At 39.4% G+C, this 26,640-nt stretch overlaps 1 protein-coding gene across 2 annotated transcripts in view; it reads left to right on the forward strand.

Annotated features, from left to right (window-relative positions):
• Nucleotides 1-26,640, forward strand: part of large1 (LARGE xylosyl- and glucuronyltransferase 1) — a 106,738-nt gene that overhangs the window by 24,607 nt on the left and 55,491 nt on the right. Inside the window, exons 2-4 of one of the 2 annotated variants that reach the window (XM_030045566.1) lie at nt 4,463-4,653; nt 16,513-16,811; nt 22,576-22,658. In XM_030045566.1, coding sequence (XP_029901426.1) covers nt 4,548-4,653; nt 16,513-16,811; nt 22,576-22,658 — 488 coding nt within the window. In that variant the 5' untranslated portion in view covers nt 4,463-4,547. The remainder of the gene's footprint in view (nt 1-4,462; nt 4,654-16,512; nt 16,812-22,575; nt 22,659-26,640) is intronic. The other variant, XM_030045568.1, reaches the window with a different exon arrangement.

The raw sequence follows: 26,640 nt of genomic DNA on the forward strand, positions 1-26,640 counted from the left end.
CGCGAAAGGTGAACCGTGTTATAGCGAGGGACAACTGTATTACTAACTGAAATGTGTCACAGGAATCTCAAACTGAGTTCTACTCAAGCTTCGTGGCTTATGTTTTCCTAAAGCAACATATTCCGTTGCACAGCTGGCAGGCAGGCGGTGCTCGTACTAGCCATCATTAGCACAACTGTTGCTCGTACAAGAGTAGGGATCTCAAAAATGAAGTAACAGATGTTTCAGCTTAGCATTGATAAAACTGCTCCCTCCATATTCTTGGTGTGTTTCATTCGAATTGGTCCACAACAGAACATGTGAGTGCAGTGGAGTGGGTTCAAACTCCAGTCAGTATTTCGTCCACATGTGCACGCTCCACTCCAAAGCCAGACCCAAACCCTCACTTAGCTCATTTAAATAATGACTTTCATGTATTTTTGCTCATACAGGCTCTGGATCACACATGGTTATAAATACAAAGCCTTCATTGTGCAGCTGTCAAACAACTTGTAATGATAAGATATTGGAGCTGATAGGGAATGCACCGAGGTGGAACTGTGTTTCTTTATATTGACTCGGCAAATATAAGACTTCTGCCACACAGGACAAGACTAACAAAAGTGAACAGTTTACACACTCATGTCTACCGAGGGGAAAAAAAAAAAAAAAAAAAACAGCAGACTGCAACTGCTGACTTTCCACTCTGGTCCTCATCATCTGTTCCTTTCGGAGCAGTCTGATACTTTAGTGAAATATTTAAATTCTGGTTTGACTTCATCAGTTGGCTGCTTTTTCGTGATCTTAGCATGCATTCCATTCCATGTGGTCTGCAGTAGTAGAGCATTTGAGGTGGAGTGGAGCGTAATCCTGTATGCTATCAATGTGTTTTTTTTTTTTTTTTTTTGTTTTTTTTACAAAAAAAAAAAAAAACAATCTAAAAACACTCAAAGCAGATCAGCGTTGTGTGTTGAAAGCATTTTGAGGGGGAGTGGGGGTTGCGCTCTGACAATGGGATTTGGCAGAAGTCTAATTTAATTTATCAACTGTCCCCACTGGAAAGGACCTCCAAGCTCTTGCAATTTCTTACAAGCCCTTTCACCAACACACTGACTTGGCATAAACAGTACAGAGTGTCAACACTGACATTTTTGTAGGTGGCTAAAGTTGCTAAGTTCGGCTGATTTGCAGTAGTGCTGTAAACTGGCTAAAGCAGCTCCCGCATTGACTGAAAACTGTTCAGCCACAGCAGGTGGACGTGTCAGTCGCTAGTGATTGGTTAGCAGGAAACAAGTCCCTCCGCCTGCAGAAATAGATGGATAACAAATTTGGGTGCAAGTTCAGACTGAATAATGGAGTGGAAATGGAATACTCCTTCAACCTGAATATCAGGTTATGTCAAAATGATAAAAAAAAGTACACATTTGTTTAAATTTAATAAATGAATGTGAGCAAAAATAGGTTACATTAGTCGTATGCTCTACTGTCTACTCTGTCATTGAACAGTTTTATATTTATAATTGAGGAAAAAATGTATTGCTCATTGTTTTATTGCCCAGCCCTATTACACTCTTTTTTTAACTTTATTATTTGTTATGGTTTTCTTAATCAAATACTGAAATACAGCAACAAAGGAGAAGTTTTGCAATTGACTTGCCTTCCTCTTATCTCTGCCAACCAGTGGTCTGTATTCTGGAACCTTTTTATTTAATCTGACTGTCCATAAGAGTTCTGTGTGTGTGAGACTAATATGTTACATGTGAAGTATATGTAGGCCCAGAATGTAAGTCTCCGAGCATTTTTTCTCCTCTGTTGCGCCTACCTTCAGAGAGATCAGTTCAATCCAACTCTCTCTGCACGTTTCCCCATGGCCTTTTTTAACCAATAGACCATAGCTCCCGTAATCATCGCTCATCACTTTTAGTGTCAACACACAGCAATTTACTGTTGAGCTCTGGATATTAAATTCCATTTTCTATTAACTTACTGTCGAGCCATGAGGGAAGACTCACTGTTGATATCTATGGCAATGACTATAAACCTGAATGGAGGGTATGGTTATCACATTACATTTAGTATTGGGCAAGATTAGAAAAGACTGAATATGATTCATAGCTCTTCTACCTTTCAGATTCTCTCTCAAGGGTTTTGGGAAAATTAAAGGGTTGGGATTGGAGAATGGGAACTATATAGCACAGTCAGCATTTGCTCAGTTAAATTTGACCAAGGGTTGAAAGGGAGTAATGAGTTAGGATTCAACTTTATGCTTGCCTCAACTGTTGAACTGGACTGTTCTCTGTGAAGAATAGGAACTAGTGATTGCCCTGTATGGGTTTTTGACTGATCTTGAATTGCAGCCTTTGCCAGCAACTGAATGCCATGATTTGACATCAGCAGGGATGCACCGACATAAAATTTCAGGGCTGACGACCAATAATTATCTGTTCGTTGTGGCTAATACCTGTATGATAATTGATAACAATTCTCTCTTGCATTTGCAAAAGTGTAAGGTGGACAGTAGAGATTAACTTTTTATATTGATCTGTTTATTTTACCATTGTCAGTACAGTTTTTTTTTTTAAAACAAATCATACTTAATACAAGAAAGACCATTTTTACTGACATTCTTCATCAAATTTTTTTTTCCCTCTTAAAGTGCTAGCAGGCAGCAGTAGGCTACCTGCATGTACTTTACCAACTGGGCTACCAGAGCACCCCTTGTAATATAAATTCAGGAGAAAACCTTGCCACATTAAATATGATGGACAATACAATGTGTGTATATATATATATATATATATATATATATATATATATATATATATTATTACACTGAACATGCGGTGCTTGTTTAAAATAATACTGTCTAATGACAGCCAGTTGGAACAGATAAATAACAATGAAAGAAAAAAAAATACTGTACATCTTGGCCACTAACAGAGTCTGGGGTACTCCAACTTTGTTGAAATCCAGACTAATAAAATTATTTTTTTGTGTTTGTGTCTGTGTTGGGGGCGTTCAATGGTCAGCAGCTCTTTAAAGCAAGGGGAAACTCTAATGTACATACCATCTTGTAAATGAATTAATTCACAAAGAACACAGAAAAAGTGAATACTTGAAATATGGCAGCGATAAAGATTTTCTTCATCTATGATCAGGAGGGATCCTGCATCATGTCAGAGGTGGACAGCACTGACTTGCTGATGTCTGATATTTAGCAAATGTCCAATCCGCAATCTGGATCTGCAATCCAGTGGATCACTGTGACCCTTATGTGAACTCACCAGTCGAACTGATTCCGTCTGTTAGTGTCTGTGCTCATGTTCTGGTAGATGACCCCTTTTCTCCCTGCATCCTGTCTTCATTAGCTTCACTTGCTTTCTAGTCTGACATCACACTTGCATATGGTAATGCCTATCTTCAGCGTAGCGTTAGCAATGTAGATCACGTTATCCGTTGGAGAGCTAATATTAGTCGGAGGTCAAAGGCTAAGGAACCACTGAAATGATCCAGAGCCCTGCTATCAAAGCTGCGGTTGTTGTGTTCAAGAGACTGTTCTAATCTCCCCTAGCCTCATTTGACCCAGTCAGACTCCTCATGCTTCACACTGTCAAGGGAACAACAAAAGCCCCAAGAGATTCAATAAGCACTGGGAACAGTGATGGAAATAAATACTTCAACATTTTTGTAAACCGCACCCTCTCCTGCATTGTCGTGGGTGACACTATGATAATTGGCCTCCTGGCTTGTGTATGTGCCAGCCTCTGCTCTGCCAGCCAGAGGTATTGTGCCTCATCCCTGGGCGGTCTTTAGTGAAGATTAAAAATCGACTGAGGTCAACCGGGTAATTGGACAAATGTGGTTGTAATGGAAAGAGGATTTAGACTAATATCATATAATGAGTCTTCTATATTGTTTGCTCAACATTGCACTAGAAATTGACAAAAATTACTCTAGATTATCAAAGGCAGATTTGCGCGGTATATGACTGACACATTTATGCAGCATTTAAAAATGTACTGATCCTCTTAAACTGTAGGTTGTACTTTACCATGCTCACAGCTAACATTCCCTGTGTTTTGAGAATTGTATTCTTTTATGATATGTATACATTAGAGCTGGATGAGTTGGTTTTCTAGGGACTTTGTAATCCATCCCCCCAGTCATCTTCAACCTTTTCAGAAGTGAAAGAGCCTCTGTAAGAGCTTCTCTGTGGTTTTGCTTGTCTTTTTTGGCTCTGAATTCAAGCACAAAAAAAATCTGAATTGACAGGCCTATAGAATATGAGTGAACTGAGAATTTACTGTATTTTTTTTTTCCTTTTGCTTAGACATTTCAGTGATGTATCTGCTCTACCTGTACTAGGGAACAACAGACACCACTTCTGGAGCTTTGAAAATGCCTATAGAGTGTTTCACATTGCTTCTCCTTGTTCCTTCTCTTACCTACTTATTTCTTCTTCTTCCCATCCCCTTGGTCCCAGATAGTGCCATGAATCACTCCGGACAACAGCTGCTGCCCACATAGAGGTCACTTCACCTCTCTTTCCACTTGCCTTGGCCCAGAGGATGCTGGGGATGTGTCGCGGGCGCAGGAAGTTCCTGGCGGCCTCCATCGCCCTGCTCTTCATCCCAGCACTCACCTGGCTCTACCTATCAGCCGGGAACTTTCAAGGTATGCAAATGGGCCACCACTGGATGTCGTACCCACCGTTAAAACACATATGACTACTATGAACTGTACGTGGATAATTTTGGTCCAGTTACAGTTAAAACCATATTTTTCCTGTTATAAACATTCAGAAATATCTGGTAAGTTCTGCTCTTCCTGTATCACTCCATCCCAGCGGAGGAGTAGCCAGCACAGACATGGAATTAAACCCTAAATGTAGAGGTAGCGAGAGTTTGCTGTTGAGTATTTTCTTCATTGAAGGAGCTACATTAAACTCGCTAGGTTGTGGCTAGCTTCCTGGCTAAGCTTCCTTTCCTTTGCTCCCATGTTCTGCATACACATAAAGCTACAAGAAAGTAGCTCTACCATTCATATTGAAAAAAACAAACAAGGAAGTACCATTATTGGTTATTATTAGTAGATAGATAGATAGATAGATAGATAGATAGATAGATAGATATATAGATATATATAGATTTATTCATCCCGAAGGATATCCACAGTTTTTCAGCAGTATCCACAGATTACAGATTAAATAAATAAAAAATAAAGAATAAGATCTAAGTACAACATAATAAGATCTAAGTACAACCCAGTGTGCAAAAAGCAATGTGCAAAAAAAGTGTGCATAGGTGTATAAAATGTGCATAGATGTAGGTCAATGTGCAAATTTAGAAGAAATATGCAGTATACACAGATGATAAATAGCAGTAAGCAATATAAACACAATAAACAAGGAATATAAAAAAATAGAAATATGAACAATTTAAACAGAAGTATGAAAGTATGCCATTTTGAGCTGTAAAAATTCTGCTACATCAAGCTTTTGTTTATTAAATAGTTTGAATGGAACTGAAATAATATCAGATTTGTCAAACTGGGTGTCCCTTTTTAATATCAGCATTTGAAAAAAATCAAATAGTATCCATTTTTTAACTTGACTGTTGAAATGGTAGTCTGCACTTCCCACCGATCACTTGTCAGTCAAAGGAGGTGTCTGGGTTTCCTGCTGATGTCGTCTCTGTAGGTAGCATGCTTTTCTTTGTCTCTTCAGCCATGGTGACTATTGCTGCTCATGGTAACTGCAGTTCTTTTTCTGTTTATTCTAAACACACTTGAAAAGTTAAATGTATCACTTGGTGTATACCACAAGATTTTCCAGAACTCCTCGTGTACTTTTCTGACTGGGCAGACCATCCAGACAGCAAGGACAGCGAATGTGAAGGCTTTCATGACCTGGGTGTAGGTCGGACGGCTATCATGCTATTTCAGTATTAATAGAGAGTAGTTAAGCAGCAGACCTTTTTCACAGCAGATGTTTTGGCATGAAATCGCAGGTGAACGCAGGTGTTACTAATGACATCAATGAAGGTTCTGTTCCATTCAGATCCAGCAGAGCCAGGGGCCTGCTATTGTTCATGCTGGCTCATTGGAAAAGACTCTGGTGCACTGAAATGGAATAGAACCTCAATTAATGTAACTAGTAACACCCATGCTATGTCATGTTTACCCAACTATTTCATGTCAAAATGGCTGTTGCTGAAAAAAAAAAAAAGTCTCCAACCTGATGCTGCATCACAGAGGTGTTTTCTCCATCATGCCTTAATAACAAGGGCATTGTGCTCTGCTTATTCCAGCAGTTTGAGAATAGAAGTTTGCAGTACACAAAGTCACCCTTCTCCCCCCTTTTTTCTCGAGGTGTTATATTAATGAATTACTGAGGCCTGTCCAAAGTTGATTACTTCCTCAAGACGATTTAGTCCAGGGGTTCTTTGAGCCATTTTAATGACTTTGTCTTGGAGGATTGAAATTCTGCGGCAGTGCCATTATTAATTATGATTAAATTGACAATTTTGACTTGGGGTCACAGTCACTGGAGACTGTACATGTGAATAAGTTCCCATAATGCAATAGGTCTGCAAAGTAATTATTTGATTTGGCAGTAAACTCCTGGCAGTAGGGAATTGTTGCGGGGAGTATGATAAGTTGTGAAAGGACCTGGCTGGAGGGAGCATCAGCTATAGGTGAGGCCTGAATGTGTGAGACAGGAACAATGTGGTTCCACTGGCTCGGACTCTCCCTTTCACACTCTCGCACTCTCGCCATCTCCAACCTCTTCCAGCAGCTCTGTCTCCCATTTTGACTCTCTCTCATTCTCTGCTGTGTTTTTCTGTCTGATAGAGAGAGGGGAGAGAGAGGGACGGTGAGTCTCTGCGGTCCTTTGCGCTTCCGGATGAGCTGCCACATAGACCGACCCTGGAGAGAACTTTAAGTTCAGGGAGGAAAAATACTTAAAGTCTGCTACAGGATTACAAATAAAGACTTCACAGTTCACTTACTGGAAAATGCACAACGAGTGTCTTCCAGTGCGTCCGCAGGGCCTGGAAAAAAGCAGACTCAGCTCAAGGCCGTAAAAGCTCCATACAATATAGAGATTTAAGTCTGAAAGTAAGCTTAAAGATCTAAAATGCTGCAGCTTTTTGGTGTGCTGTTTTAGCAGAGAGAAATCAGTGCAATCTCACAGACCCAATGATTTATGATTATGATTTTACTGTGGCATTTATGTCAGGGTTGTGAATGTGTAGAAAAGTCTCTGAATTTTTGCTGGGGGGCAATGTTGAACATGTAATCAAAAGGGAAAAAGAAGTGCCAGGTGAGCACAGTCGTGATAGATGGCACTCATTGAATGTCATCCCCTATGCATGACACACTTGAGATATCATTGATTTAATTTTGTTTTACTTTTTATGAATTTAGAAAAAAAGTTTTTTTTTTGTCATTTAGGAGATTTTTTTAGTGGTCTAGTGGTACACTCATCAAGCAGCCACCAATCATAATCAGTCAGTAGACCTTCTAAATAGGTCTTTGATGATTGACCAATCACAGTTTGAATTGCCCAGTCCCTAAAAACTGCATCACAAATGTGAGCTGATCATATTTGGAAATCAAATGAATTTATTTTGATTGGGATTATATTAGGATTAGCCAGTCACACTGTTTGGGAAAAAAAAAAAAAAAGATAATCAGAGTTGGCCCCAGAAACGTGATTGATGTATACCTAATACTGCCTTCATATTACATCTGCTGTTTAATTTGAGCTTGCATGAAAAAGTTTTAAAAAGTTTTAAATTTATTTAAAATGTATCTTGATGGAAGTAGCAAACACCCTGCTCTTTCATGGCCCAAGACTAATCCTAAATCTGAAATCTCATTTAGGCAGATAAAGCTCTGGCAATGAAGACTTATTTTTGAGGCCATCTTGATGGCAATGTAATTCGTTGACACAAATGGTCATGAAATTGAAAAAGATTTAATATTAAGAAAGTTGTTTACTTCCCTTTACTTCCCACAGTGCAGAAGCCAAAATACAAATAGCCCAGTTCTCAGTGCTGCAGTCCTGAGCTAGGCTCACAGAGGAGCACAGAAACACTAATTTCAGAACAAAGGCTTTCCCCATGAGTGCTAAATACTGTCTCTTCCTCATTAATCACATTCACTGTTCATTGCTGTGTTAGTTTGACCTTCTTGCAGAATTCATTTTAAGTTCCTTTGAAGGCAGGGAGTTGAACCTGTGAGTTGAACCTTTCAGAAATGATCGAGAGAGTGTTTAATATTCACACAAAAAAGATATGCCCGCTCAGGGGGTATCATTCTAAGGAAAACAATCCCTGTGATAGCTCAGAAGTGGAAATGAATGTCCTCAGTATGACTTAGCCCCCCTGGCGATTATACAGAGCACAGTCATGTGTATTGCACAGTTGTTACCTAAGGGTTTATTCAGCAGATGGCGAAGGGCACCTGAAAACAATAAAGCAGATGATGTATCTGTGAATTTTATGTTGCCCCTGTGCTCACTTACTTCACACTTTTCTCTAGAGTGCCCTTTGGGACAATCTACATCGACCCAGAATCATTCATGCCCCATGAGACTGCAGAGGTAACCTTCATAACCCCTGTCAGCAAGCTCAGGGCAGAGGCACAGACTTTAGTTTGATGGATGCCTCCTGACCTTTTGTGGTTTGGCTGATCGTTAGAGATTGGTTGCACTGTGTATGTGTGTTTGTGTGACTGCACGTATGTATGTACACATGCACAGGATGTGGCAGCAAGTGATGTCAATGTCATGGCAACTGTGGAGTGTGCATGTTGTTGATCACAGCCAGCATTAGTAATCCTCAGTCATCCTACCATGACTCAGACTGGACATGAACTCTGGAGTTAGATAGGGCTGCAGTTAATCACTGTTTTCACTGTCAATGAATTTGTTGATTTTTTTTTTTTTTTTTTTTTTTTTTTTTTTGAGTAACTCTTTTGACTATAAAATGTTAATACCGATTTCCAAAAGTCCAGCAAATATTTGACATTTTTACATAATTAATGCCGATAACTTTAAAATGAATTAAAACGACTGATCGATTATCAAAATTCATTTTCTTGCCAATTAATTGATAAATTGTTTCACCCCCAGGGTTAGAGACAGGTGAACTAAATAAATACGTACATGGGCTGGAAAATGTTATACTTAAGGGAGCATTTATTTATGTATTGTGGTGTGTAAAGACTATTTGAGTACTTGTTGAAGGCTCGGTTTAAACATAAGAGCTTTGGCAAATCACTTCTAATCCTTTTGTGTCTCTTATTAAGGAGTAACTTAAAGTGGTGGTAAACCTGGTGAAAAAGATGTGAGAGCTCCTAAAATTCAATAACTTGAACACAATGCAATTCTCACAGGCTGCATTGTTACAGCACTCCCCTTGTAGGGTAATGATATTTTAGGGTAATGATTGTGGAAATGTTATTGTCTGGACCCTGGTAAAATCAGCTAGCTGTCCAGCAAAGTGAAAATATCCCAAGCTCACTTGCTAAAAACTTCCATTTTGGAGGCTTGAAGTTAAGTCAGAAAGTTCATGACTGATGCCATTGCTAGCTAAATGAGTGCACAGCTCCATCCATCTGAAAAACAAACAAAACAAAAAAAAAAACAAAAAAACTGCTATGCTGTCCCTCCTCTTGTGATGTAGATTGGTAAAATAATCCTTGGTAAAAAGGTGTTACTCTTGCTATTACTCATTGGCATTTGTTGAGCCTAGTGGAGCATAATAGGTGCAGTTGAAGGCTCAGTCAAATGGGGGTGTAGAAGGCAGCAGGAATAAAAACAGGTCATGTTGTGATTGGATCGCTCCGCTCTTACATGTCACCGTAGCCTTTAATCCCTATCAATCTGCTGGTTTGACTCAGGAGAAATCAACCGATAGGCCCCTGTCTGCAATAGAAGGGACTTCAGATTCTCAGTTTCATGATGTTTTTACATACAAAGATGAAAAAAAAAAATACATATTTTGGTTTGTAATTCCCTCAATAGTTTTAACTTTCATAGGGCGTTGTCTGAGCTCTGTTGTGACTTACTCAGCATCATCAGAGGGTGCAAGACCGCTCTACAACACTGGATTCTCCTGCCGATTCAGCCCCACAGAATATGACAGCTTCAGTCTCTGTAACTTGATTTAGCTGTGCTCTGCATCAGCAGCCTCAGAGAAGCTGAAAAGCTCTCTGCTTCACCAATATCAGATGAGGTTTTGCTTCCCAGTAAAAACACTGCCTCTCGTTTACTGACTGTTATATTTCCTCATGTGCTGATGTAAACAGGAACAAAACTTGTAAGCCGTTGTTTATAGGGGCTTTAATTGAGATGGAGCATCCCAAGTCAACGCTGGTTTTGCCTGTAATGTTGTATAGAATTTGAGGCCTTACTAAGGCATGAATCAGCGAATTTGCAGAGAAAAGCACTAAAGGGATGCAGACTAAATATGCTTACTCAAATGAGGTGACCATGCACGGTGACTGCACTCCTCATAACTTATTTACATTCTTCTCATGAATATTCCAAGTGTTAATGCCTGAAGCAAAACAGAACATCGTCTTTTTTTCCCATTAATTGAGACATTCGTGTTTATGGAAACTTTATCATGTCACTGTGATAAAGCCCCTGCACCACTGAATCGTAATGCAAATTTACACCCCAATTACACCCCAGATTACAGCAGAGGGTGTTCCAAACCCTGAATAACCAAAAAGTGATTTGAAACTGCAGGAGTTGCTCACATTCATGAAAACTAAATGAAACTACACTGGCACTAGTTATGTGCTTTATGACTGCGAACATTAGGGATGGGAATTGGCAGGGACTCCTCAATATGATTCATGATACTTGGGTGCTGATGCGATATTTATTGTGATTCTGTAATTACTGTGAAATATTCCGAATTGACATTCAATGTAATCTAACATTTGGACAAAGTTAAGGACTCTTTCATGTTACAATCATTTTTATTAATATATAAAGATGAGAAATGAAATTGTCAGAGTTTAATTATTTATAAAATTTAATTGAATTAGTAAAATAAGATTAAAATACAATTTAAAAAGATAAAAATGAAAAATAAAAATGAAACAATAACAAGAACATCATACTATATGAATGTTTTTTTCTGTTTATTTTTGATGCAGCAAAAATAATGTAATTGTGATTAATGGTATTTTTTATTGTTTTTTTTATATGGAATTTGATGTAAATTAAGGGCAAAATACTGAGTCAGGATCAGCATGGCAATGTAAATCAGTTTTCCCTTTTTATGTGTTTTTTATAAAGAAATAATGATGGTAATGCCTTTTGGCTACCTCTCACCTTGTTTGTATCTTTGTATTATGGTCAGTAAAGCTTTTTGGAAAAATTGTAGCAAATCCGTGGGCATGAATTTGTAAATCTAAGGATACGGTTTTAAAATCTGAGGGTGCACTAAACAAATCTGAGGGTACGAATTTATTATAAGATGGTACAGTTTATTAATCTTCGGGTACGTGTTGGTACATGGATTTATTTGTTTATTTATTAATTTATTTATTCCAGGGGTATTCTGTAGAAACCACATCAAAGTGTATGTGTCAACTGGCCAAGAGTATTGTCCACTGGTATGTTAAGCCCTGTCACAGCGAAGAAGTCCATCTAACAGTATGCTAAAACTAAATGAAACAATCCAATTTTGTAAAATTTCACAATTAACCCTATCAGGAAACCAGAGAATTCATCTTCCACATACTAGCCAAGTACTTCCAGTAGCAATATGAAATGTGGAGAAACATGAAAAGGAAAAATTAGTCTTCCAGTAGAGCTACAGTGGAACCTAGCAGTAACAGGAGCACTACCATAAGGGCCATCAGCTGGCCTATAAAGGTTAGTACCACAAGCATTTCAGACACAGCAGTTCAACACGGATCTCATGAAAATGTAGACAGTTGCCTCTCTGTGATGCATTAAAAAAAAAAAAAAAAAAAAAAAAAAAACTCAGGACACTTGTACTGCAAACTGAGAATTGCTAATGCAAATGTTGTAGAGGTAGTAATGGAAATAAATATTATTTACTAAATCCTGTAGTTACAGGAATGTAGATGTGCAGATGCTAACTGGCCATTATTCTCAAATCCTCTGCAGCACTCTTTGAACAATATCAACATCATAAAGATAAATAGTTTTGTTTTTTTGAAGCACCACGTATCCAGCATGTATCCTCACTGGTAGTACAGTTAGGGAGAATGAGCTGATGGATTGTATACATAATATATTGTGTCATAATCTAATATAACATAAATGATTAATGTCCAATGGGCATTCAAATGAGTTAGCACCTGTCATACAGAATACCATACATCCAATTATGCAACTATATGCAAAGTCACTAACCAAGGCAGTTTACCAGCTTTATTATTGTGTAATGAGTATCTGAATCACACGACCACCGCCAACACCTTTATTGGGGGAAAAAAAAAAGGAAACAGGAATATTGCATATCAGGACATATAGTTTGGTTGCCATATCTATCTGTTCCAACAACTGTATCCCTCTGTTGGCTTCAAAGAACTCCACTATACTTCCAACGTTCAGACTTTTTCATGTAGGAAGCTGAATTTATTCCAGTTCTGAGTTCAACGGGAAGCTCATTTCATGTGGGATTAAAGTAGTTTTAAAAAGTCATAAATCTAACTTGCCTAAACCTGCAAATATCCCAAAAAGAAACTCTGTACTGCATCCTGCCCATTATTTCTCAGAGCTATACACCCTGATCAAAATCAAATGTATCGGGCAGTTACGTAAGTGTAAGACAGGTATACTGAAAGTCCGGCTCGCAGACCACCTCCGGCCCGTGACGCAATTTTGACTGGCCCTCCAAGCAATCTATCAACAATAAAAATAAAATGATTAAATACAAAATAATGCTATCAAAATTATTATTATTTTTAAATTGTAATAAAGATATCATCGTATCATTAATTACATTACTAGTATATAATTAATAACTCATCTAAACAGGCAAGACTGCCCTCACTCAGAACAGATTTGTGTTGAATGTGGGCCAGGTCAGGTGTCTTCAGTGTTAACCCACCTGACAGCAGACAGACGCACAGAAAGCTATTCATGTACATTTGTTGTTCATGTCAAAAGTTGTTTGTGTTGAATGTGCAAATTGCGCTTACAGAATTATTCAATATTGAGGAAAAATGTGGCAAATTCATTTGATTACAAACTGTGTCGTGGACATAATAGAAATGAAAAGCCAAGCCATAAAAGACTATCATTGCACTTACCTTTTTGATACTTTTTATGAAAATAAAACAAATGAAAGAGAGAAGTAATCAAGTATCATTAATGTTGTCATTTTATCAACTGGCCCCTGGCCCCTTGCCATTTTCCCAAAGTGGCCCCCAGGTTCAGGTATTTGAGTATCCCTGGTGTAAGAGAAAGAGAGCGATCCTTGTTCAAATGTCCTCACCAGCTGGGCAAATGAGCAGGGAAGTATGTTGGTCAACAGATATTACTTCCCTGCAGCATGGCACTTGACACCTTATTGCTCCCAGTAAGTTTCTATGTGACCAGCGGTGGAAGATTGTGGTAGCACTTTGAATGGAAAAACCTACCCGTGGATGTGTTTATCCTGTTCAGTGCAATCTAGTAGTTATTTTATGATGAAATTTTTTCAGTTTCCTCTTTTATAGAGTGCTTACTGTCCGTCAACCTGCTGTTTTTTCTTCCCTTTGAATGAGCATGAATGTGAAGTGAGGCATCACTAAAGAGTATGCATGGTTGCCGAACCACCACTGGATAAATAAAGGTCAAAAAACGAGGCGTACTGATGCACAGTTCAAAAGATACATGCAGGCATATTCGCACATCCCTCAATGTGGTGCGGCTCACAACTCACAAGCTAATTACAATGTTTCCCTCATTAAATTTGCGCATGTAAGAAGTGAATATAAGAAGCTGAATCTTTTCAAAATCTGTTATTTGGGCTCTGCACCACATTCAGGAATGTGCGAATATGCCTACAATTTTATTTGCATCCTTAAACACAGAACCGCCACAGGCATAGCAATGAATAACATTCATTTTTAAAAAAAGATGGTTTTTTTTTAGAGTCTCACAGTTAGGTGTCTTTAAGTCGTGCCATGGGCCAACTCTTCCTGCTTCTTTCCCTTCTTGTCTTTCTGGATGATGTTCACTCTCCCCTCCTTAAACAAGTGATAAGTCAAAATGGTGGCTGGCCAGTGCACCGCCGTGATTCATGCTGCCTGCCAGGTGAACAGATGCAGTCACATGATGGATATCATGTCACCAGCCAGCAGATGGCTCCGTGGAAACTGGAGGGGATGTATGGAGCATTACAGCCGATGACAATTAAATCTGACACACATGAACGCACTGGGAGCACGGCATCCAAACAGTCCATGAATCACCCTCACCAAGTGGTAGAAGTGTATCCAATATTTGGCTAAGAGGTCGGCTGGGTCTGCTAAGAGCACGGGCACATGAGCTTTAATTATCACAAGGAGCTGACACACTCTGCACTCATTTTAATATGTTGGGTCTCACATTCTCACCATGCATTGTGCATATATGCTAATTAGGGAGGTCACATGCTATTAGGCCATTATGGCAATTCACCTTCTACATATTTAGATTTCACAGAGGATGAGAACATTTTCAGTCTCAAACACAGATTGCCCGAACATGCATTATCAATCCTAGTAGAATTAACAAAAAAAAAAAAAAAAAAGTGTTTTTCACATTATGTTCACACAGTGTTATCTTTCCCACCCCAAAACGGAAGATCTTACTCATGTGCATTGCTAAAGCTTTTGTTTGCATGTAGATGATGAGCTTCATGACAAATATCTGAAAGCCAAATGAATTGGCTTGGCTGCATAGAAGACCAGGTGCATCTGCTCAGAGATTGCCATATGCAATTTCTGAGCGGCGCAAACAATGGACACTCGGTCCAGTTCAGTGGGATTAGGCCCAGCAAATCCACTCAGCAAATTAATTACAGCTTGGACGAAATGGAGTCCAGAAGGTGCTTTGGTTTTTCCGGGAGAGGTTTTAGTGGCCCTCCGTGGTTGAAAGGCTCTTGTATATGCTGGCTGCCTTTATATCTTGTGGCTGTGGGGAACCATAAATCTGAAGGAAAACAAAACCGTGCCACTTCATTAGTACACTTGGTTAGGGAGCAAACCGAGCCAAGACCACTGATAAGATAGATTTCATAACATTACTTCCTTTCATTCCGGGCAGAATTTAGAGGCCTTAAACTTTTCAGTGAACAAGTGAAGTGAAGAAAAATGGCAGCATTTGTTCAGTGTGATACATAATTTTCTTTGGAATTTTCTCTTTTTGATAGGGAAATCTCTGTGATTTTAGAAATGGCCTTATGCCTGGGGAGTACAGGGATGCCTCTTTTCCCCCCGTTTGTACGACAGCCCACATTCCTCCTGTGCCAAACTTCAGGCCAAAGAGGAAGGTGGCTTTCCCAGTAGGGGAACTCAACTTGTTGAAATGACAGATGGTATCATACTGCAAAGCCATCCATTTCACAACAGTGATCAATACATGTAATAAGACCTATAACGCCTCTGCTTCCCTGGTATACTCTAACATCCATAGTTATTTTTTGCTGTTTTCCCCCCAGTGAATTCCTGTATAAGCAACCCATTGTGTTCTTTAATGGCCTTCATCCAAGGTCTTCTTCGCCCCTTAGGGAGCTGCTGAGGTTTCTGAGATGTGCTGAGAGAGAGAGAGAGAGAGCTTCACCATCTCTGTAAAGGCTTTCCTCTCTCTTAAGGATCCAGGGCTGCTTGTTCATATTTGAAGCAGTCAGAGAAGAGGGGAGAAAATTGCTCCTGACTTGAATCAGATACACAGAGCATGTGTAGCCCTACTGTCAGTATTGACAATGCTGATTGAATGATTTCTGTGTACTGCCTGGCTTGAGATGCATCAACATTTAGATCTGACTGCTAATTAGAAATTTACTATGTAGGGCACAGGGCTTGAGAGAGAGAGAGCAAGAGAAAAAGTACTTCTAATGACTTGAATGTGGAAAAACATTTTGGTCTACAAAGTCCTGTAGTTCTCAGGACATTGAAGTATGCCTTTTCTTTCACTTTTCACTTTTCTTCCATTTTTAATCATATTCTCTTCCCTGACATTGCTGAATTTTAAATAAAAGTTCAGGCCTGTTAAGTTTTAATTGTCTGAATAAAATGGCACTCCTCTTGTTAAAAATCCACTGCAGTTTTTTCTTTGTTTTTGATGCCATCTAATTTGTTAGAACAGCTTAATTGGCACTTGAAGCAAATTTTCAGTGAATTATTGAGAGGATATGGGTAACCTTTTTTTGATGCCAGGTGCAGATGATACAAACTGTGGGACAGTAAGACAGTAAGTCCTTGTATTATCAATATTTATGTGTAATATTAATGAGAATGCAAGGGCATTTCTCATGTTTATCCTCTCTCTCTGTCTGAACCCCACAGTGAAGCCACTTCCTCTGTCACCGTTGGAGGCCCAGTCGTCCACACCAGTGGGTGGGGCCGGGGAGCGCCAGGCGCTGGAGCTTCGGGTTCGGGCCGTGGAGGAGGAAAACCGGGCTCTGCGCCGCGAGCTCAACCAGCCACCCAGGAGCCCGCCGGCACGGCTTCCCAACTCCAGTCACCGTGGCAACCAAAGCCGTACCCATTCAGAGGAAGGCACCGGTGACAATGAGGGTCAGAAAGCTGCTGCAGCAGGAAATAGCTCAGACTGTGTGCAGCAGCCAGCAGTGGATAAGTGTGAGGTGAGTGCCATGCTGCGCCGGGGATCACTATTGATTTGATAGTGCACATTATAAGAGAATATTTCATGCTGCTGGCTACCATTTTATTTGGTCTAATAATTTTAGTTTAAGACATATGTCATGACTCCTGGCAGGAGAGCAACATTAAAAGGATAGTTCATACATTCTGAAAAATTTTTTCACTTCCCCCTTAGCTGTTATGAAGGACATTGTTACTGAGTGCTGGATGCTCCAAATGCTAACTGTTAGCATCCTAACATTCTTCAAAACAACCACCTTAATCCAATCAAAAAAGGGTGAACATCATTTTACTTAAGTGTCACTTTCTGAAACTAAAATGGACATGTGATTACCTAGCACACACCGACAATAGTTTGGTCACATCTTGAAAGATCCAGTAACCTCTGCACTTTCAGGAGCCTGCCAGCCACTGCTACCTCAAGCACACCAAATCTGTTTTTGTCTTTTTTTTTTATTTTATTAAAAAATTGTTTAATTTAGTTAAAGAGATAGTTCACCTGTTTTGAAAAATGTCATATTATTATTTATTAAAGTGTTTATTTTTAAAAATGTTAGCAGGGGTTAGTCAGTGGCAGGAGGCTAGCAGTTAAAACAGTTAAAAGCTAACCTCTAGTCAGTATCCAGCACTCAGTAACAATGAGAGGAACACAGCACCATCACCACCACAGAACAGCAAAGAGGGAAAGTGAAATTACCTTATTTCACCAATGAATCGCCCGGCCGCAAATAGCCGCCGGGTTCTTATAATCGCCTGGGGTCTGCACCCATTTTGCGTATTAAACGCCCACCCGAATAACCGCCGGGGCAATTATTTGCATCATAATGAGGTAACCCAAAATAAGGCTACTCACCTTATTTTTGCAGAAGTAAACAGTTAGCTGCAGACTAACAGTGCAGCACTTCCATTTTCTGTCAAAATAAGAGCGCTAGCTAACATTAGAAAAAAAGGGTGTACCGTAATCTTAAATCAACCGACTGAAAATATATTGGACAGCAGCTGTCATCACGATAATGTCCTGGTGAAAACATAAATAAAGGCCTGCAGCGAATAGCCGCCTGGTTCTTTTAAACGCCCGGGGTCCAAGTCGATTTTGCATATTAAACGCCCGGGTGATTAATTGGTGAAATACGGTATACACAATTTTTCAAAATGGGCAAACCATTCCTTTAATGTGAATTTCAGTAAACTTTTGTTTAAACTGCAGAAATTTCCAGTTGTAACGGACTAATGAAAGCCATTGTTGTGCATAATAATACAGCGTACTGTGTTACTAGGTAATGGCACATACACGGTTGTTGAGTATGACCGTATGATAGTTTACAGGATCAAGGGTACCATGGCCATGCTGAGAAAGATCAGGGTCCGATCATATTATAGGTTGGCATTTTGCTCCTATTAGCCTAATCCTCACCCAGTTATGATATTGGTTTGCCACTGGGATGTGTCTCACTGTCAGCTGAATAATATAAGAGAATTAACCCAGTCATGCTGAGATCTCCACACTGATTGCAGTCTTAAGTGTTGGTAGCATGCTGCCTCAGCACTATAGCAGACCACCTTTTAGCTCAGTGGGAGTTCGACTGATTGGCTGGAATAACCCATCCTCATAGATGGGCAGTCAGCCTTCTTGGTCTAGACCCAGGATATTGGCTCAATACTGTATATGAGCTACACTGTCCAATTTCCTTCTAGAGGGATAGTCATTATTGCAATTAATTTTCAACAAAATAATACTTTGACAAATTAGATTGTAATACTACAGCTGCTGTAATAATGACATCATTTTAGGTTTTGACCGATTCACCAGTTTTGTGATATATCAGGAAGCATTTAGTTTGACTGTGAAATTGTATTTGGACATTTTATTTACTCATGTAGTCATCCAAATATGCTTTTGTAAATCAGTTCTTCTTTTAAAAGCCTTGTGTTTTCTTAAAGTTGAATAGGTGCAATGGAAAGCTCCCTTTCAGTCAGTTCACACTGGCTGATCAGTATGCTAATGCACAGATTCAACAATTGCTATTTTGAAGCAAATATAACATGATAGACTGATGCACATACACAGCTTAGTAGAAATAAAACATTCAAAACTATCAGTATCATGTTTACTCTATTATGTTACTTCAATCACCAGTTACATTACTTATGTGTTTGAAACCATCTAAAATTGTGACAGTGCATTATTCATTTATTTTCTGCTTTGTAATAAACATTTTATATTAATACTTCAGCTTACATAGTATGCTAATTTAATTTCAGTTCTTGGTGAATAACTGCCTTTATGTCTGTATATCTGTCTGAATTGCATTTATCAGATAGTTTACAAAGAACTTCATTGCCACTGTTGTCATGGTACTGACTGTAGTTGTGTCCTGAGGGAGCACGAGTGCACACATCAAAGAGCAAAACAAACACATTTTGTGGATTAAATGCATAACCTAATTTTACACTGAAATATCAAGATGTATCTGCATAACGGGGGAATTGTGACAGCCCCAGCTAATCTTCTGCTGAACACCTTTAGGGGAAGAGGCAACTCTGTAGTGTAATTTCATTTCCCTGATTAGTAATGACTAAGCATATACTAAGAATAAGAGGAGGTTCAGAGCTGATTTTCCTCTCCCACACATTGCTAGTCTCTGGCTAGACACACACCTTGTGCTTTCTCAGTGGCAGGAGCATGATTTTTATCTTATGCTTTGAAAAAGATATACCCTCAGATGATTTCTTATCGGCACCTTCTACTTTCCTCCCACACCTCCTGCCGCTCGCACACAGTTCTTGGCCATGGCGATGCACCATTCAAAAGGATGGCAACCGGAGGAAGCAAAGCTCCCTCAGGGTCTGGAAAGGCGAAACTAGAAAAGGCAGTCCATATGCAGTGTATTCCCCTCCAGCCAGGTTTGAGAATGGCCCCTATTTGGAGGGTTATCCTGGATGCCTTGACCCCTGCTGGGAGAACAGAGAGAAGAAGCACAGAGTCTTGACATGTCAAGCTGGCATCAGTGAAAGAAGTTTGGAGCTAAGCTTGGAGTTATAACCTAAAGCCTTAAAGGAAACATCCATCCTTGAGCCCTTAAAGGACCGTCTTAGCTATTTTGCATGTTTAGCTTTTCCCAGTCTTTTCCCAAAGCAAGCAATTGTATTTTACAACTCCAGTATTACTTTTTCCTCCCTTTCATCCAGCCATTGGTTTCCATTCATTCCTCTACAATATCAAAATGAACGTTCAGAGACTTCAAACTTTCTTCACACCAGTATTCCATCACTGCAATAAAGTCCTCCACATTAGTTTTCCTAAATGCAGCAGCACAGTTGTGTTTTGATGACTTGAAATTGGGTGGTGTTAGGATGGTCTCTCTGCCAGAAAATAGTTCCAGAGGAAACATTTGCTTTACACACAGAATGATCAGCTCTGTGGTTTATGAATGGCAATGACTTTGTTAGCAGCAGAAGCAGAACATTATACATCGGGTGTTTCAACCAAAATTTCAAATTGAGGGATTTTGATTATGTATTGTCAAACCTTTAGTAGGCTACTTCCACATGATTTGTTGCAACATAAAATGTGAATTGTCGTAAAGTGGTCAAACATTAAAAATCACTGGTAAGGGCCTTTTTTTTTAAAACGGCTATTATCAATGTTCCTTTAGCTCCATGGCCTAGTTTGTTGTTTGGTGGTGTGTTCTAATTCATGTGGACAGCTGGCGAAATGTCATAATGTCAAGAGAAATCAGTCAGAAAAATTCAGCGATCTAAAACATGACCAAAAAAAAAACCCTGTTTTTGGTGTCAGTCCCTCAGAATCAAAGTGTATCTTTCCAGAGCTGTCATTTTCACTGGCATGCGGTAATCATACAGGGAAGAATCTGTTATAACAGAGGCACAGATATCTCTTTGTCCACCAAACAGTAGCCTCAATAGACCAGGACGCAATGTAGCCGTAAGACATGTTGTAGACAAACATGTCCTTTAACATTGGAATAATTCTAATTCAGTTTTTGGGTCATGGGTTGAATAGTTGAAATAGTTTTATCTTAATCTGGATTTAAATGATATGATTTCCAGTTCAAAGATTATTCCTGAAGTAAATGAAGGTTTAAATGAAACCTCCTTGGTGCAGGTTTGACTTCAGATTCCTGCTGTTTGTCAGAGGAGAAACACTGTGTATCCTCTATCTCAACTCCTTTTCCACATAATTCTGTGTGATGTGTTTTATGTTTATGGACACAGTGAGTTGTTTAAACTAAATATGAGTCAGAAAGAGACACCATACTTCACTGAGAGTCTCTATTGCTGCGCAGGGCTAGTGCTGAGTGCACAACACCAAAGCAATGACCAAGGTGTTGCCAAAACCAAGAAAAAATGATTTGGTAGATCCTTGCTTTAAGTGAAATCAAGGACTCCACAGTCCAGAAGCAAGTAATCGGATACGAATCTTTGTATTGAAAAGCCATGTTTTAGGCCTTGATTACAGATGAGCCAAGACATGCATGCACCTGAAGATTCAGACAGTTTGTTCCCCAAAGCACTTTGCACTTTAAAAAGCACCTGAAAAGCACCTGAGACCCATGCTGCTACACATCCGCACGTTACATAATATGACCACACTTTACACAATATTATTCTGCTCTATGTTTTATGTCTTACTTATATTGCATATTTTTATTCATGTCTTATGTTTTTATGCACCACAGAGTGGCAATTTTAATTCCATTGCATGCATATACAGTGACAATAAAGGCAATCTAATCTAATCTAATTTAATCTGATTAACTATCCCGGATTAAGGTCCACTCTTGTCTTAAATAAACTGTGATATATTGTGAAGATAAACAGCTCATTGTGTTTCAAGAAAGGGCCAAGTCACTCTGGGAAACATATGAAATCACTGGAAACATATGAAATAACTGAATTACAAGCGGAAGAATGTGCGTACACCGGAGAACAAACTACAGCCTGTTCCTTACAAAATATCTCCTGGAACACACTGAACATCACAAGCTGATGATACTTTAAAGTAATTAGTAACATCTAGCGGGAATCAGCAGAACAACATCAGGCAGCCGTATCTCTTCCTCTTCAAGTGTCAGCCCCAGCTCCCTGCTCCTCTCCAGCGTCTGCTCCCTCCTGTCCCTGAGAGCCACAGTGGCCTTGAGCACATTTGAAATCACGTTTCACAACAGTAACCAGATTAGCCAGCTAGCTTAGTGGAATAACAGTCAACACTATTCTAAAATGTCAACTGAGGAGCTACCATATTCCTTATTTGTCAACCCAGACATCTAGCAGTCCAAGCTGAAACTAGTACTAATTGACTTTAGCTTCCTAATGCTTTTAGCCACACAAGCAGAGATTGTGAATGGTGCTTTATTGGATCTACGCAAACTTAGCGTGAGTGGCTAAATGGCTTGGCCCATTACATCTTCAGCTGAGATTTCAGAATAATGTTGACTGTTATTAACATCTACCAAACAAGAGTACAGGCCAGTCACTGAGATAATAGTGGAGTGACTACCACCGATCACCAGCATTAATACTAACTGATCTGTTGCTGTAGGCAGCAGAAATACTACTGATTGTACCTTTTTACATCGGACAGTTTGTCTTTTTGTTTAATTCTGCGTTGTGAATTCAAAGTCATTACTTTTGTACACTGTATCGTAAAGGGTGGCAGGATAAGCTTCTTTCTTCATTTCATTTTTTTAAAATTCCTCTTCACTCTTCTCATGATCTCTGCAGACCATCCATGTGGCCATCGTATGTGCAGGTTACAACGCCAGCCGGGATGTGGTGACTCTGGTGAAATCTGTCCTTTTCCACAGGTACAGCAAGCTCTCTCTGTTATACACTGCCATTTCCTCTGATTACATGCATGCACATACACATATACATACACACACTTGTATGAATAAATTGGCACTGAATAATATCTACCTTCAAGCCCTAGTGCTAAGTTTAAACCGACGTTACCCTTAACCCTCACCCTAACCTAAATGTAATTCCAATTCTAGTGTTGGCACCAAACTAAAATCCTAGTCCTAAATTAGATCCTAGAGGAGGAAATGATGGTCAAAAGGGCATCATTTGTAAGGTATGAGACCCAAACTGGTTTTCACAAAGATAACAATAAAGGAACACACACATGGACACACACACACACACACACACCCTGATCTGAATATGCCGCCTACAGTCTGTTGCCTGGCAACGCCACCACTATGAACAGAGAGGCTGGCCTTCGGCTCAGCCTGCGTTCTCCATCCCACTTCTTTTTAGAGTAACAGACTCTTGGTGGAGACACTGGGAGAGGAGAAGGTTGGGTATAGTTTAAAGGTGAGCTCAGTCTATGCATTTTCACATTATTATTATGTTGAGCAACCTGCTTGTATGGATCAGAAAGGGACAGAATCATTCCCATGCAAATGCTGTTTGAATAATTTGTTTATTGTAATTAAGTCGTCCACCTGCAGCATTCATTTTGGGGTTTTTCATACAGAAAATATATGTAGAAAATTTCAAACTAAGCTTTTTTTTTTTTTTTTTTTTTTGCCAAGAAATGCCACGCCTAAGCTGTTGCTTAGTATTTGTGCTACATTACTGTGTTTGTAAAGATCGCAATACACCTGCCCCTATTAGAAACAAGGTTACATGATACATTCAAATCAAAACTAACAACTGTGACAGTGGGTCAGTCTGTTTGATCATGACTTATTGTCAAACTATCAAATGCACATCCAGAGTGTGGGTTTAATAAAGTGACATATATAAAGAAGAGGGCAAGAAAAAAGCTACATGTGAGAGGCTTTAGGAGTTTTACACGACATTTTATATACTGTACTGCAGTATGTTGGAATTATACAGTAATTTAATTTGTCGCTTGAAAGATGACTGAAACAGCTGTACTGTATTTTGAACATCCATAAAATTCAGTAAATAGTGAAACTGTCTGTTTAATTATTTTATATTCATGTGATACATATATGAAGGCCAATTAGATTGTCATCTGCTGGAAAAATGAGGGGAAAAAAATCTGTTATAATATTTATCTGCTTATAGTGAACATTTTTGCCTGGATGGACATGATGATTATAAGCGGTTTCCACTGTAATTGTAAAAGCAAGTTGTGCATTTCACACTTTGTTTCCACACTGAGCAGCGGTGACTGTTTGCTCCACACTGACTCTTAACAATCAGAGCAGCAACTACTGCCAGTTTTTTGCATCTGTTCAATGTGAAGAGGCCTCTGTTTGCCACCACTTTGTCTTTGTACAAATCGATTCTCACTCAGAAACAAAAAGGTTTAATTTCTAACAGTTGAAATTTCCATGGCTACCTAGTTATTAGCTACCAGCATGCCATTTTTTTTAGTATCACTAAGATAAATTAGCCTAGATCCAGTGCCTATGAATTGCCATGTCCACATTTTTGAAGTCCTCAACAATTCCTTAGATCTGGATCTGCGCTCACTCCTCTGATTTGGCCAGAGTCTGTGTGTAATGACTTATTGGCTGGTCACCAGATTCTCTGGTGCTTCCATTTCAAAGAAGTAAACAAAAATGGTGGCTATCATGAAGACTTGTGATGTTAAAGACAGCAAGCTAAATTTGGTGATTTCTTCTGTTCTTGAGAAATGTTACAGCATCAGTAAATTAAAAGACAATTAGCCAGAAAAGTCACTGTTGTTGCGGTGGTGCCTGAATCAGGTAACCCACTATGACTGGTTTAATGCTGACCAATAGTCTTGGCCCAATGGTCTCGCCCAGGTAGGACAAGCATTGACTCTGGTAAATTATCTCTGATAGAGGCATGGCCAGACTTCACTGTGTTACAGCCTGATTCACAGAGTCTGGAAACCAGGCTAAAGATAAATATCTATCTAATTGTATAACCATAAGTGTAACATATAATTATGCCTCACAGCTCGACTGCAAGCTCTGCTGCATCTTGTTGCTTATTTGTTTCCTGTGTTAAAATAGCATGGTCTAAAACTGCATGATGTGACACTGCCACGATTAGAAACTTGGTCATGTTGGCTCGTCTTTCAGAGCTCGTCTGTCCAAAATAGTACTTCTGTTGGCTGGCCATACAAATTTTTAGGTCAAAGTTCGCATGAGCTCTTCACAGATGTGAACTGGTGACATATTTTCATACTTTTGTTATTATTCTAATAAAATATAGTAATGTAATAATTCCATGGGCAAAAGTGCTTATATAATTACATAGGATCCTAATCACTCCAGCATTTTCAGGATTTTCAACCCTGAGTAACAACTACCACCAACTTTACTACTACTACTTGAATCATTTTTAAGAGTAACATGTAGCACCAACTTTACTGCTGCTATTTTCATCATTTTTAATATAAATTAACAACCAGCACCATTTTAACCACTTCTGTTTTCATGATTGATTTTCCAACAGAGTAGCATGTACCACTTTCCCCTTAAATACAAGGTACTGCCAACTTAACCTCCACTACTTTTTTATGTTCAATCTTACACCAACTATGACCAAAGCCTTGCAGTTAGAGAAAGCTGTTCCATGTCCACTGGCTGCGGTGAGACAGAAAAAAAGAATGCAGTACAGTGTGTCGGTCATTAATTTTGTTGTTAACTTGCTCTCATCTGTGCTCGGTGCTCGGAGACGAGTCTGACCTCTGCTCTCTAGCCCTTCACCTCCTGAGCTGGGGCACTTGCTGGTGCAGGTCATTTGGTACCACCTTGTGGCCATAGATGCACTTTGCAGTTTGCTTACACACACACACACACACACACACACACACACATACACACAGCATATATCAGTGATCAGACCAGGCTCTTCTCAGATCTACTCAGGAATTACACATATTGTTAAACAGACCTGGGACCTGCAGCAACAGAACAACAGAACAAACCTGAGCCCGACCCAATTGACCATATTTAAATATGCATCTGAACCTGTACGTGTCCTGGGTCGGGTCTTGGGTCCGCAGGTTCAGAGGGACTTTGAAGACCCCCTAGTGCTGTATACTTGCTAAAAAGAGGTGAATATGTGGCGGTCAATAGGGCTAAGTGCTATCAAATGACTACTACATTTAATTCCAAATATTTACCAATAACTGAAGTATTACTGTTGTTCCACAGTTCAGTATTTCCACTGAGGACAATTATAAGCTGATTTGAAATTGATGGTTGTAGAATTGTGACAGTTTCAGCAAATTTTCACTAGAGTTTAGGCTATGTGCTGTTGACTGGTGGCATAACCAGAGGAAACGTCTTTTGTTTCCTAAATAGTTCCAGTTTCATTCATTTAAGCACTTAGAAATATTTATCTTCTTAATCAGTATCTGGTCCTTTTACCAGTGCCCAGTAAGAAAAATGTTATAATTTAGACAGCTGATTTACTAGAAAGGTCCCATTGAATGCTGTGCATTTGACTCTGTGTTGCCCCTGGAGGTGGCCTCACATATTCTCTTTAGGTGGAATTTCTTCATATAATAGACAATCTCTGCTACCTACCACTACTTACTCAGTTTTTATTCTAAAAGCTGCCTGTGTACCATGAAAGCCCAGCCTCTACCAATTGTGATTATTTGGCTTGTAAAAAGGAGTCAATGTCATGCAGTGCCTTCTAAAAAGTGGAACTGTTTGAACAGTAGAAAGCACTTCACTCTGCCTAAAAAAGAATCCAGGCATAGTGGCTTTTCAACGCTGCTGTTTTCTGTCTGCCTTGCAGTGGCCCCCCATTGACTTGCATGTAAAAAGCTCTGGCAGTTTGAAAAAAGCCAAATAATGTTAACACGCCATTATACCATGGTTCTCT

The sequence above is a fragment of the Myripristis murdjan genome, chromosome 23 (assembly GCF_902150065.1).
Source record: "Myripristis murdjan chromosome 23, fMyrMur1.1, whole genome shotgun sequence".
Classification (NCBI taxonomy): Eukaryota; Metazoa; Chordata; class Actinopteri; order Holocentriformes; family Holocentridae; genus Myripristis; species Myripristis murdjan.